Here is a 13,371-nt window from a genome sequence, read left to right as displayed (position 1 = left end):
TCCGCTGTTTATACCACGAAGACCTTGACAAAAGGCTATCCAGTACACTGACCATTACTCCCCTGCTGACCATTACATCATCAACCTTATGTTATTCCTGTGTGACATAACTTCTAAATCAAGAGTTCCCCCAGTGGTCACCCAAAAAAATATGAACATCTTCCCAACTTTCACTCAGGGGCTGACTACTCATTTGACTTTCCTTTATGCCTTAGTGCAAGAGATTCGCCTCAAGCAATAAATAAAACAAAACATCTTCAATACTAATATTTTGAAAACAAAGTAAAACGACATTTCTACAAGTGAACACATTTATTTTTATTCATTTTTTTTCACATTTATTTTATACTCTGATTGTTGAATATTCCCAGAGACAGAAAATATATATTTCTAACAAACAAAATAAAGATTGGTGGGAGTTAAAACAATAGTAAACCAGTACAGTCGGGTACATCTGTGCGCTTTATGCAATTGTAATTTTATAAATTAATTAAAATGCCTTTAAACTATTAGAATCAAATAAGTACTGAATTGTAGGAATGATACATAACCCACTTGTTTCATTTGCAAATATAAAAACATGTAATTATGAACAAAAATGTGTTGAGATTCTTAAAACTGAGTGATTACAAAATTCATACCAGTACAAATCCTCCTGAGACTCACTAATATTATACAATATAGAAAAGGTTAGTGGTAACACCATGTAATGACTATCTCTTATGAGTTGGGGTGGTTCTGAAAAGAACCGTTGGTTTCAACTCGACGTTTCGATCAGTATGCTCTGAAGAAAGCTGTTACCGCAAACCTTTCCATATCGTATTTCAAATACAATGTTTCAAATTCTCCTTAATACTGTACAGTTCTCATTCGCTGCTTCATCAGCCCATTACAAGCTTCTCAAGCCCTTTTAATACATCTGAGCCCAAATTCATAAACCATGTAAGCACAAAAACCTGCTAAGCACAGGCAAACCTTGCTAAGCAAAAAAAACAGTTTACCAGATAGTATTCAATCAAGTTTACATCGTTACGACTGGTGCCCCAATAATTTGTTTGCTTAGCCAAGAAATTTGTTTGGCAGTTTCTGCTGAAATTGGGCCCTGTTGTGTAGTGGCCAAGCAAGTCAGAGCACTGGATTCTAGACTTGGTTCCAAGTCTTTGATCGTGGCTTTTTAGTCGTCCTGATAGCCGCTACAAACAGCACCCTCTTGTGATCTTCCTTCGTCATTTAGCCTACGTTAGATTGCGAGTTAGGGCGCGTAATAGCTAATAATGTGGGGGCGTTTTTCGTGGCTGAGATGCAGAAGAATAACCGCAATCTAAGACTTGAATCAAGTCTAACTGGATTCAAGCTCTTGCGCTTCTAATCAGCCGAGGGTGGGTTTGAGTCCCAGTCATTGGGAGTCCCCGGTTGGGACTCGAACCTTCACTCTAACAACACCTGACCTTCAGCTTGGTGCACTAGACATCTCGGCCAAGACACTCTATTTATTTACCTCTGATCATTGAGGAAAAATTAGTAGTACAATTTTTCCTCCATGCTCTGATACACTAAACACAATTAAATTTTCCCCTCAAAAGATTGACTCAAGAATTTGGCCCTGAAATTGGTCATCTGATTACTAATAAAAAAACATTATTTTTTAAATTGAAACAAGTAAGTAAACTCTGAAAACACATAATATCTGACTTCCTGAGACATCAAACTTAAAACCTGAAACAAAAAAAGTTATATATAGAAGCAGCTGCCTGGATTTCTTTAAATAAAATTTCTAGATTTCTCTTCATTATGTTTTGCCAAATCTTTGGCAATTGCAACTCAATGTTCAATCCAATTTAAGCAGCGATATGTTCCATTTACATTTCTGACAACAACAAAAATAGTTTGCAATGCATTAACAATATCAGTGAGTTCATACAAATGAAATATAACAACTATTTAAACATGAAAGTAATTCAATGCTTTGTTTCCACTTTTCAGAAAGACAAATAATCTTCAAAGCAATATTACTAAAATAAAATATTACCAGTACTGTAGCTTGTCAAGTACTTCTGATACAACAGATCAGATTAAAATTTGATTTAACTTTTTAAATGGAATTACAGTACTGGCCTTTGTTTGCAGTAAAAGAAAACATGAATTCAAGTGTTCTGCCATAGGAAAAAAAATTGAAGCAAAGAAATATATTTTTGCCTTTTAGACAAGTTTGATGAATCCGTTCAGTCTTGTCTGCAATGACACGACTTTGCCTCATCTGGACAAAATGGGCCTGGACTGTTCATTCGAAAAAACTAGTAACACAACATCAAATAACAACCCACATTGGACTCAAATATTAAATCATTGAGCATCATGGCAGTAAATACATGGCAAAATTATGAACGACACAAGATGCGTGTTTCAGCAAACAAAATGACAAAGAAACAAGGGTGGTATAATAGTTTTTAGCTTGTTCCCAAAACATTAATAAAAGAATACAATTTCAGTACAATGAGTGGAATGCTGTAATAACATCATAGAAAAATACACATCAAGTTACTAAGGTAACACATAACACAGAAAGCTGTCCAATATTGAATATTTGCAGTTTCAGAAGTGTTTGTTGATGAAATTGTATCAAAAAATTATCCCCAAAAGTTGTGGAAGATTTAAGTCTTCTCCGCAGCAAACAATTAAAAGCTGCAAACTCTTCTGATGTGTGCAAAACGTTCCCTTTAAAATTTACTAATCTTTCCATGTTTTGATGAACAAATTAAAAAAACTCCCCAATTATGGAAACATTGTCCCTATTATGTTGAATGTCTCCCTGTTTGGTGGACAAAATCTCTCTGATTGCAAGATGCAAGATGCTCTGGCAAACTGTTTCCCAAGTTCAAGGTTTATACTTTCAGCCAGCAAATTACAAAAGCAAAGTAAATTTGCATCACAAAAACCCATTTCCCCAAATTGTTAAGCCAATTTTTGACAGATAGGTCACTTCATGGGAACAGCGACAAAAAATTACCATTATGATAAGCTAGGATACAAGTCTTTTTTATTAAGTACAGCACATCCTTTGAATATTACATTTATCTTAACATTTAACTTAGTATTGACGTCAACTCTAAATTGCAGCTTTCTATATATGTATATTCTATATGAGTTTATAGGTGACAATTTTCACAATGGATATATCTTGACAACTCTTTTATATAATAGTAATACTGATAGTTTATATAGACATTCACTAAAACAAATGTCATTATTAATATTGCTTTTAAACCGATCGCACCCTGTTTGAATAAATTTACTTAACTTTATAGATAGTACATTGTACACTGTAAATTAAACAACTAGTTATTTTTCTCTTTAGTTGTTACTTACTGAGGACACTATGCTGGCGTGGATAGTCAACCGTCTTCATGTGGATAATGCTGGTCTATCCTGCGCTGCTTTCTTCAGAAGGACCACCACATCATCATGACCTGAAGTTGAATAAAGATAAATTGACTAGAGTGCAACTTAAAGCTGTAAACACTGGATTAACGTGCTACACTCCAACTGACGGTCTCCCTATTTTGTAAATATCTTTGTTCTGGGTGCCAGTCAGAAGCCATTCAACTTATAACTGCCAGGCAGCCAGGGATCAAACCTAAGTTTACGAAACAACCTGGGAAGCGGCAGCAGAAGGATTACCTATAAGAGGATGCACTTTTTTTGTCAAAATATCAAGAAATAAAACAAAAGGGAAACTGACTGGGTACATTTTAAATACTTAGGGGTTATCAAAGAAAAGAAAAGTTTACTAGAGCGGGATTTGAATGTTCAGATTAACGGGCCGGCACTCTACCAAATGAGATATCTAGCCCCAATGTTGGTGATCTCCCTGTTTTGTCAATATAGGGATCACATCCAAACAAACTTGATTAAGAATAAACGACTTTGGAACACTAAGTTGCAGCAGACTTACCAGGTAAATTTCCGTTGTTTACGAATTTCTGAGCATGCGCACATTTCCAAGAAAACTGGATTTACTTGTTAAGTCTGCTGCCACCTAGGGTACCCAAAAGTCTCACAATCAGTGGACTAAAAAAGATTACCTCTTTCACTTGCCCAGACGAGACATGTCTGTTTTTTAGCCTTGCTTGCCATGACATCATCATTACACACTAAATCCAGGTTTGCTCCTTGCTCTATCAGGAACTGCACCAATTGGAGCCTGCCATGGTAGCAAGCACTGTGTAATGCTGCAACGAGACAAAGCAGATCAAACATTGTATCCGTTATGGTGGCTACAGCTAAATTGTCACATCATCTTGTGTAAGGGTGTACCTCATCCTCAGCCGTAGCCAAGCCGTAGCTGTAGCCGCCATTTCGGATATGGCCTTACCAATAACACACAAAGAAACACACCACTTTTGCTTACGTCTTCCCAGCTTCCACAAGCGCCGATTATTTGCTTAAGTCAAGCAGAGCCATGAAATTGGGCCCAGATGATGGGACTAAAATGTGTGGCCCAAAAAAATCACCAGAATTTTTTTTTTTTAATTAAACCTAGAACATCTAAATGGCAGGTGCTTACCTGTGTGTCCGTCCCGTCCTTGGTAGTTGATATCAACTCCGTTCTGCTCCGTTAGAAATTTCACCAAATCCATGCTCTGGCCTGATGTACAAGCACTACATTAAATTAAGACAAAGTCAACAACCATGACTATACTTCCATGGGCTTGGACACATTTCTGGAAACCTTGGGTGATGGTTAACAACTGACGATTTGGTTTGATGGAAATCTCATCATGGGAATGGTTGTGATTTTTGGGGTAGGGTACAGGTTACAGGCATGATATTTGGTTCTTGAATAAAAGTTAGAATATTTTAACAAGTACTGACCTACATGGGTGTAGGCTTTATTAGACATTTCAGGCTCTACTTAATCACAATTTCTGCCAAATTTGTCAAAGGGGAAACAAATCGGAAACAGATTAATGTAGGAAGAATATGTCTGAGGTTGAATGGCTTCTGACCGTCAGCCCTGAACAAATATAGTATTGACAAAATAGGGAGACCGCCAACCTAAGGGATAGATAGCTCAGCTGGTAGAGTACCAGCATGTTAATCTCGGGAGGTTGCGGATTCAAGTTTCACTCTTGAGTCATTTTTCCTTTACTCAATCAAACAAAAATTGAAACATTTTTGAAGAAAATGAGAGAAGACTTACCAGTGAAGAGGCGCTTCACTGAAAATGTTCTCAATAGTGAAGCATTCTGGAGTCAGTTTTGGTAGGAGCTGCTTGGTGACCTCAATCTTGCCATGGTAACAAGCTCTGTGAAGAAGAAAATAAATTGACTGTTGTTAGGGACCGAGCTGTGTTGAGAGACTGGCACTTGCGTTCCAGGAAGCCAGGAATTTTTGTTGTATGCAAGTCGCCAGACACACAAGGCCTGAAGGCCACTTTAAGGTGTGGGCTACAATCAACTTTCTTTTCCATGGGCCGTTGCCACCTACTCATAGGGCTGAAACAGGATTACCCCCTTTACAGTTCATACAGATGTAGGCTCGGGTATCATCCATCAGAAGCCTGGCTGGTAGAGCACAAGGCACTACCTCCCCAACTTTAAGAAGCAATCATGGTTAAGTGTCTTGCTTTAGGACACAAGTGTTACGACCTGGACTCCATTCAAAATTAACATCTATCAACAACAACAACAAATCTGCAGATAATTAATTCCTGAAATCAACTTACACGTGCAGAGCAGTGTCACCATAGATATTGACCTTGTGACCTTTGACACCATGGGAAGGGTCAAGAAGATAGTTCAGAATCGGTAAATGTCCCTTTCTTGCGCAGTAGTGCAGTGGCGTGTTATTCTCATTGTCTTGAATATTAACTGAAAAACAAAAAAAAATTAAAAATTTGATGATCACCAATCACAGACTTTTGAAATCAATGATTGCACAACGGCTATAAATATCACTAACTGCAGGTTTGTTGATTGAACCATTGATTACTATGTGCCAAGGTGTCAATTTCACAAAGAACTACTAGTCCTAGGATATATCAAAAACTTAAGGCTAGTCCTAAGTTAGGACGAGTAAATAAGACTAGTCTTAAACTCTTTGTGAAATCCACCCCAGGTCTTTCACCAATCCTGGGCCCAATTTCATTGAGCTGCTTGAGCACCCAAAAAACAACCGAGCTCAAAACATACCGTGTCATACACAAAATCTGCAACTGGCATCCTGCTTTACTTTTGTCGAGCCAAAATTTGAATTTGACTTTGACTTTGTTTTCTAATACATACCATCAGCTTTGTTGTTCTTCCTGCCGGTTACCAACAGCTCTGTAACAGTCAAGAATCCCTGAGTGCATGATAAGTGAAGGGGCCTTAATCCGACCCCACCACCAACGTTGATGTCTGCATTGTGGTTGATCAAACATTTTACGACCTACGCGAGACCATTTTCAAGAAACAAAAATGTTACAAAATGGTATACATGTTTCCAAAGCTCCTTAGATACACAAATTCCTATTCTGGAAATCATGCTTTGTAAAATCACTTTCTAGGAGCTATTGTGTAACTCCCCGATCCCATTCCCCTGGTGTAAGTAACATATGAAAGTTTGAGAAAACAGCAAAAAACTGCCACTGTATTTCCACAAGAATGATGAATCCATTCATCAAAGTTTAGCTTTAGTGAGGTGATAGTGTTGTACCAACCACATCTTTGGCCGCAGTTTCGCAAATGGACATCAATTCTCAGAAATCTGGCGAATAGTCATGCATGAATTATCTCACAGATTCAAATTTTTTGGAGGTAACATATCCCCAAACCATTTTATTTCCAAGGGAATTCTTTTATATACTATCAACGGCTGCAGTGCTTCTCACCCAAACAATTTTTGCAATCTTTAATTTTTTGAGTATTTACCACTAGTGCTGGGCGAATAGTGAAATTTTGTTATTCGGATACCGCTGGCCAACTATCCGAAATTAACCGAATATTCGAATAGTTTTTTCACCGCTAGAGGGCGCTATTAAAAAAAAAAATATTAAACAAATTTTAAAAAATTGCCGCTAGAGGACGCTGATCGTTTGTAAATGAGATCTTATGGGCGGATTGATATTAGTTTTAGACAGTGTCACTCGGTTCATTCATAAAAATGTCCGGATCTAATTTAAAGATGGCGATTTGCTTTTCTTTTGATCGTGATTGACTCTACGTGAAGGAAAACTTTTGTAATCTTTGAACAAAATACGTCGGAAATGTCATTGTTTTAACTCTTCACGGAGGTGAGCATAGTTAAATACTTAATTTATGCTGTTTTATGCTGTCTTAAAAGAAGTTTCATAAGGATTCAGACAAACATTCATATCAGTTGTCGCCCGACGTCCGCGGATATTCGGACATTAAATAATATCCGGTTACTTGGTTGTAATTACAGAACTATCCGGTTTATAAATAGGTATTCGCGCCCTATGTGGATATTCGGTTAAGAAAAAAAAGGCATTCGCGATTACGGATAGGAAAACCTATTCGCCATTAACCGGATATTTGAATAATTCGCCCAGGCCTATTTACCACCATGCACAACCTTTACCATTGAATAATTCCAATCATCAGTCAATCACTGACAAATGCTAAGAAACCAGGAGGGTAAAACAAGGAACCGAAATTGACAATGAAAACCAACCTGATCGTGACCAAAGAAACATGCAGCATGAAGCGGAGTAAACATAAGGACATCTTGAGTGCACAGATCAGCTTCATACCTCAGCAGAAGCTCAACGACCTACGAACAAGAAAACAATAAGAAGTCATTAATGCGTGCAAATAATTGCATCTCAGACAGCCTTTGAAGAAGGCATTAGGAAAGATCAGCCTTTCAAAAGAAATAGAATTGTCCCTTTCAAAAAATGGAATTAATCGCATCTTTCAGACATGCCCCTCTAAGAGAGCATTTGAAGAAGGAATTAGAAAAGAGCGCCCAACTTGAAAAAATTTAAATGTCCCTTTCAAAAGTTCTGGGTTCTGGGTGACAAGGGAAGGTCGCTGAATAGGGTATAATTTTTTGAATATCGGACACAGATTATTTTTTTACTTTAAAGATAAAAACTTTTAATATAACAAATATCTAGATTTGTGAAATGAACCAACCTGGGCGTGGCCTTCTAGGCTTGCTAAGTGAAGAGCAGTGATAGATGCATAGCTGATCTGTTTCACATCAGCCCCACCGATTAATAAGTCACTCACTAACTCAATATCACCCTGTGCAATCAGAAATATCATCAATAAAAATGATTAGATTCATTGGTAACCTTTGCACGAGGTTAAAGTTTAAGAAAATGTCCACTACACCCACAGGTCTATAACACCTATGAACTTTACCCTAACAAGAAAATGTCTTAAAAGTATGTGATTGGGCAACATAAGCATGCAGGCATTATTTCTTTTGGGGCTACTAGTGGTAAAATTATAGGACTTTGGATAGTGTTAGGGTGGGTATATCAAACCCAATGCTGTGAAGAGAGTGTGTGGGATTTGAACCCAGTCCCAACATAGGAAAGGAAACAAGTTGTATTAAGTGCTAGTGGAAACCCAGGGAAATTTATTTGTGTAAACTAGATGAACCCAATTGGAATCGAAACTCAGTGTTGTGGACCAGAGTGTGGGGGATTCGAACCCAGTTCCACAGAGGTAACATACCAGTCTGTAGGGGAAAATCACTAGGCTTTGGTCTCACCTTGAAACATGCTATATGCAGAGGTGCGAATCCCCTTCCACTAAGACTGTTGATGCGTGTTCCTACTCTGGCTAACAAGCGAACTGCACTCCTGCAACCTAGGCATAAAGCATTGGCAACATCAATTAATTATAATGCATTGTTAGGGTGTGCTAGTCAGAAGCCATTCAACCCGTAATTGCTGTATAGCCAGGGATTGAACCTAAGTTAACGATACTACCTGGAAGTGGTGGTGGTGGTACAGGGTTCACCTTTAAGGAAATGCAAATGTTTCAAATATCCAGTAATACACCACAAGAAACTGACTTGATAATTTTTTTTAAATTTGGGTTGACATTTTTTTTTGAAAAATTTACCAGAGAGGGATTTTAACCTGCGACCTCCTTTCAATATTTAAGCTCTACGAAATTGATCTTTGGCAGTCAACTATGAGACTTACCTCCATCCATGCAGCACAGATGCAGTAAAGAGTGCCCGCCACTTTCAGTCTTCTCATAAATATTTGTATCATCCATTAACTGTAGGACCTCATCAATGTCATCGTCACTGCAAAATATATAAAAACAATTTTACATACTGTAGGCCTACCTTGAACCTAACATCACAAGGCCAAGGACAGCCACTTCAAGGTGAGGGCTACACTTAAATGACACCAGAAGCACATTGCTACCTACTCCTGGGACTGAAGCAGGGTTACCCCATTCACAGTCCGTAAGGATGTAGACATGGGTATCATCCACTAGGAGCCACCTACTCCTGGGGCTGAAGCAGGGTTATCCCCTTCACAGTCCGTAAGGATGTAGACATGGGTATCATCTACTAGGAGCCACCTACTCCTGGGGCTGAAGCAGGGTTATCCCCTTCACAGTCCGTAAGGATGTAGACATGGGTATCATCCACTAGGAGTCACCTACTCCTGGGGCTGAAGCAGGGTTATCCCCTTCACAGTCCGTAAGGATGTAGACATGGGTATCATCTACTACCTAGGAGCCTTGCTGGTAGAGCAGAATGCACTCCCTTCCCAACTTTTTACAAAGCAGTTACGGTTAAGTGCCTTGCTCTAGACACAAGTGTCGTGTTCAGAATTCAAATCCACACTCTTGTGCTGACAACACCAGAGCTTAGGTCCAGTGACCTACACCGCTCGGCCATGACACACCAGGAAAAGGTCATTAAGCATTTAGTACTCTCATATGACCCGCCATTCCACCCTGCAGATAAGAAATTTTTGCCTTAACGATCACTTACCAACAAGCCTGTTGTAGTGCACTGAGCTCCGTCTCTTTATTAATGCTAGTGTCCAGAGAAATCCTAGTTCTTAGTGATGAGTAGCTGTCACTGACTCGCTTTAACCATGCTTCTGTAATGGTAACATTATAACGGACAGTCATACTAAAGCACACATTTTCAAAGAAACTGACTGAATGAAACCAAGATGCCAACTGCGTGGTTTTGAAAAGTGCTACAGCCCTAAAGACCCCTTTTAGTTGTCTTCCTAAAAGGCGGGAATGATAGATGCACATTGTTGGAAGGTGCGTTCCGTGATGGGTCTCTAGCTTGGTGAAGTTCCATTAATTTTAAGCTCTGCCCTCCCATTTCCGCAATGATTTAGATTAAATAAATAAAAATGTAACACACCTGAACATGATGATGGTGGTCTAGATTTATAAGCTCCCATAATACCCTGCGATTTGCCGTGGATTCATGGAAACTAACGTCCATGTGATGTCATTCTTCAGGATGACCAATCAGATGTTTTGGATGCACTTCATTACCCGCATTGGGGAATCCTAATCCAGCGTGGTTCACATTCAGCTACTCCATCTCTATTCTATGATAAAACAAGAAACAACAAAGGAACATTATCAGACCTGATACTTCACCGGCTAGAGTTAGACAGAGGAGACGGCATATTCAGTCGTTTGTTTGGGTTTTTTTTCAAGTAAATAAACCCTGTTACGTGTCAAGTATTAATGATAAATCCTATAATGAATGATTGATATACAAGCAAATCAACAATCGCATTGTTTAAATAAAATAATGTAAAGCCCCATTTCACATAAAAGTTACATTTCTCTACAGAGCAGAGTTTACGTTAAATTAAAATTAGACTTAAGTCATTAGACTAGAGTAACTAAGCAAATCAGGCTTTAAACTAGACCCACCCATGACTGCGGTGCTTGATTCCCGGCTTTTTTCGAAATTTTTACCGTTTGTTTGGCGTTTTAAACTTTATGTCAACAATTCAAAAAAAAGAATCTAGCGCCCTAGTCACTAGGACTAGCCTTAAACTTATGACAAAGCTTATGCAAGGAGGTAAAGCGTAAGGCTACAAACAAGTAATTATGACAGACAATGAAGGCGGGTTCACTCTCAACTCAAGTGTCAGTCATCCTGCAACTCGAACTCTGTTTTGTTTGTACCACTCTCCTAGTGCAGATGGTCAGTGACATGTTTACATTTTTTACGGACCTCCATGGTCACATTTACATGAAGTTCATGATGAACAGTTCGATAAATGGCATGTCAAATTGGAACTGGTCACTCACATAATAACTTACAAACCTTCCTTGTCAATTAAGCAAACCATTAATAAAATTAAACTTTACCTTTATCGTGTTTTCTGAGTTAATAACCTTTAGTTCTCCTCGTCCGCATCTAGCTCATCATCTGAATTTCTGCGGGAATTCTCACAGGCGACCTCTGTTGACAAGCAAAGAAAAGGCAATGCGTGAGACAGACTTCGGGCGCGCACACGTAGAGGACGACCGCATGCGGCGTTGCCATACATGTACATGTACACTCCACAGTTAGGTGCGTGCAGCGTGGGCACTCTGCGTGCTGAACTATTCTTGCGATTAGGAATTTGAAAACTGAGGACTTTTGATGCATGAATTTTTTTAATACCATGTCTAAACTCCAGGACCTGTTTCTTGACATTGGGACGTATAATAGGAATTTTAAAACAGCCTGTATTATAGGCAATGCCTCATCTATAATCAGCAAGTTGATCGACATTATGCAAAGTAATAATTAGCGCATTTACAAAAATGCGCTTTGAAAACAAATTCTGTTTAAAAGGAAATTCAAAAAGTCAAAAGACTTTCCTGTGGCGTCAGAAAGGCCAGCTGTTATTGAACGTCTAAGACAATAAGATTGTCCCTCAAGGAAACTGACAGCTGGTTTTCTGATGGAGTCTCTCTGTAGAGTGTTAAACACTTGTGGCAATATTTTGTGAAATCATTCTTTACTTTATAAAGAGGATCATCCATCATGTGGGTTGGAAAGAAAAACAATAATTCAACCCCTATCCTCTAGTTTTCTATCAACTGCACATAAATCAACCAAGCTGTGAAAATGCATTTTAATAAAATGTTGTTAATCATTGGGTTACTGGGTTTAGGATCACAGAAATCAAGAATAAGGCAAAGAGGATGTTAACAAAGACCAAAAGCTGTCGAAAATTACCTAGTTAATTTGAGGCATTACTTCATTCTTCAGTGTATTATATTATATTATGAAGCCAATGAATATTTACAAATCTTGGGGTTAGTTTGGTCTTGACAATAATTTTGAAAAAAACCCCGAACCAAACCATTGACTACACAGTGAAAAATGTAACTTCTAAATATTATTTGAATATTAAGCAAAGGTAACTTGAGGGGTTGGATGTTGTCTTGCGAACACACTACTGCAAAATAAGTTTTCTTGATTCATTGTTTATGAAAATGGAACCGAGTATGAACGTAGTAAAAGTGACATCTTGTCAAGGAACGAGAACATTCCTGAAAAGGGCTTAGGGGCCAGGGTTCCCTACTATTCTACCCCCCCCCCCCCAAATGTTACAACTCCGGTTTACAGACTCTGTGAATCACCAAAAAGACAAAACTAAAAGTTTTGACCCAATGTGCACTGTCTCTTTCTCCCTTTGATGACCAGTTTTACTTCTTTTCAAGAAAGACTTTGCAGACTCAGTTTTTTTTTAAGAAATCCTGAATCCAGGAAACATAATGAGAAGTTAAATACCAATAACACTCAATGAAATAAACTCTCAAAATCCTTACGTGCAGAAATAAATAGCTCCATCACTAATCAAATAAAGGGAATAACATTATTTAACTTTCCTTTCATTCATTTTGTTTATTTATGCCACCTCAAAATATGCAAAGGTTGAACAGAAATAAGACTAAAGCATTACACATGTTTTTAAAAGCTATTTAATCCAACACACAATTTCACAATGTTTGCTTTTATGTTTGTTTAAACCCTAGTGTAACATCAATCTTTGCTTGGCAATATCAAGCTTGATACAGATCTTTAAATTTAACCATTCTAATAAAGATAAAGTATTTGAAAACAACATATATGGTTTGATAATTTAGAAATACATTCATTCAATTTCTTTAGTTTGAATGTCACACAACTAACAAATTGTGGCAAGAAGTATTTTCAGGAAGAAAAAGAAACATATGGAATGGTTTGCGGTAACACCAGGGCCCAATTTCATAGAGCTGCTTAAGCAAAAATTTTTGCTTAAGCAAAAAAATCTTTGCTTTGTAAAATCAGATTACCGGCAACGACTCCACGCAATTGTTATGCTAAGTAAACAACAGCGTAATATTAGTCACGAGCAATGTACATGTCATG

The 13,371-nt window shown here is 38.0% G+C and overlaps 1 protein-coding gene across 1 annotated transcript; it reads right to left on the bottom strand.

Annotated features, from left to right (window-relative positions):
* Positions 1-338: 338 nt before the first annotated feature.
* On the bottom strand, positions 339-11,437 carry LOC139948414 (serine/threonine-protein kinase TNNI3K-like). Its single transcript, XM_071946560.1, has 13 exons — positions 11,334-11,437; positions 10,363-10,555; positions 9,973-10,084; positions 9,164-9,270; positions 8,725-8,822; positions 8,139-8,249; positions 7,675-7,773; positions 6,285-6,429; positions 5,726-5,870; positions 5,201-5,305; positions 4,565-4,659; positions 4,083-4,229; positions 339-3,467 (listed from the first exon to the last, which is right to left on the bottom strand). Exons 2-13 carry the CDS (start codon positions 10,400-10,402, stop codon positions 3,403-3,405), a joined length of 1,269 nt encoding a protein of 422 aa, XP_071802661.1. The 5' UTR covers positions 10,403-10,555; positions 11,334-11,437; the 3' UTR covers positions 339-3,402.
* Between the last annotated feature and the right edge of the window lie 1,934 nt (positions 11,438-13,371).

Source organism: Asterias amurensis, chromosome 15 (genome assembly GCF_032118995.1).
Source record: "Asterias amurensis chromosome 15, ASM3211899v1".
In the NCBI taxonomy this organism is placed as follows: Eukaryota; Metazoa; Echinodermata; class Asteroidea; order Forcipulatida; family Asteriidae; genus Asterias; species Asterias amurensis.
Note: the sequence above shows the minus strand (reverse complement) of the source record. Positions and strands in the feature narration are given on the sequence as shown.

Bases quoted from the DNA above. Each gene is read 5' to 3' on its own strand.
- LOC139948414 (XM_071946560.1), bottom strand. From the start codon at position 10,402: ATGGGAGCTTATAAATCTAGACCACCATCATCATGTTCAG. The intron at 7,774-8,138 runs GTTGGTTCATTT...TCTTGTTCGTAG, and splicing joins GCCTAGAAGGCCACGCCCAG to GTCGTTGAGCTTCTGCTGAG. The intron at 4,660-5,200 runs GTAAGTCTTCTC...AATTTAATGTAG, and splicing joins AGTGAAGCGCCTCTTCACTG to TGCTTGTACATCAGGCCAGA.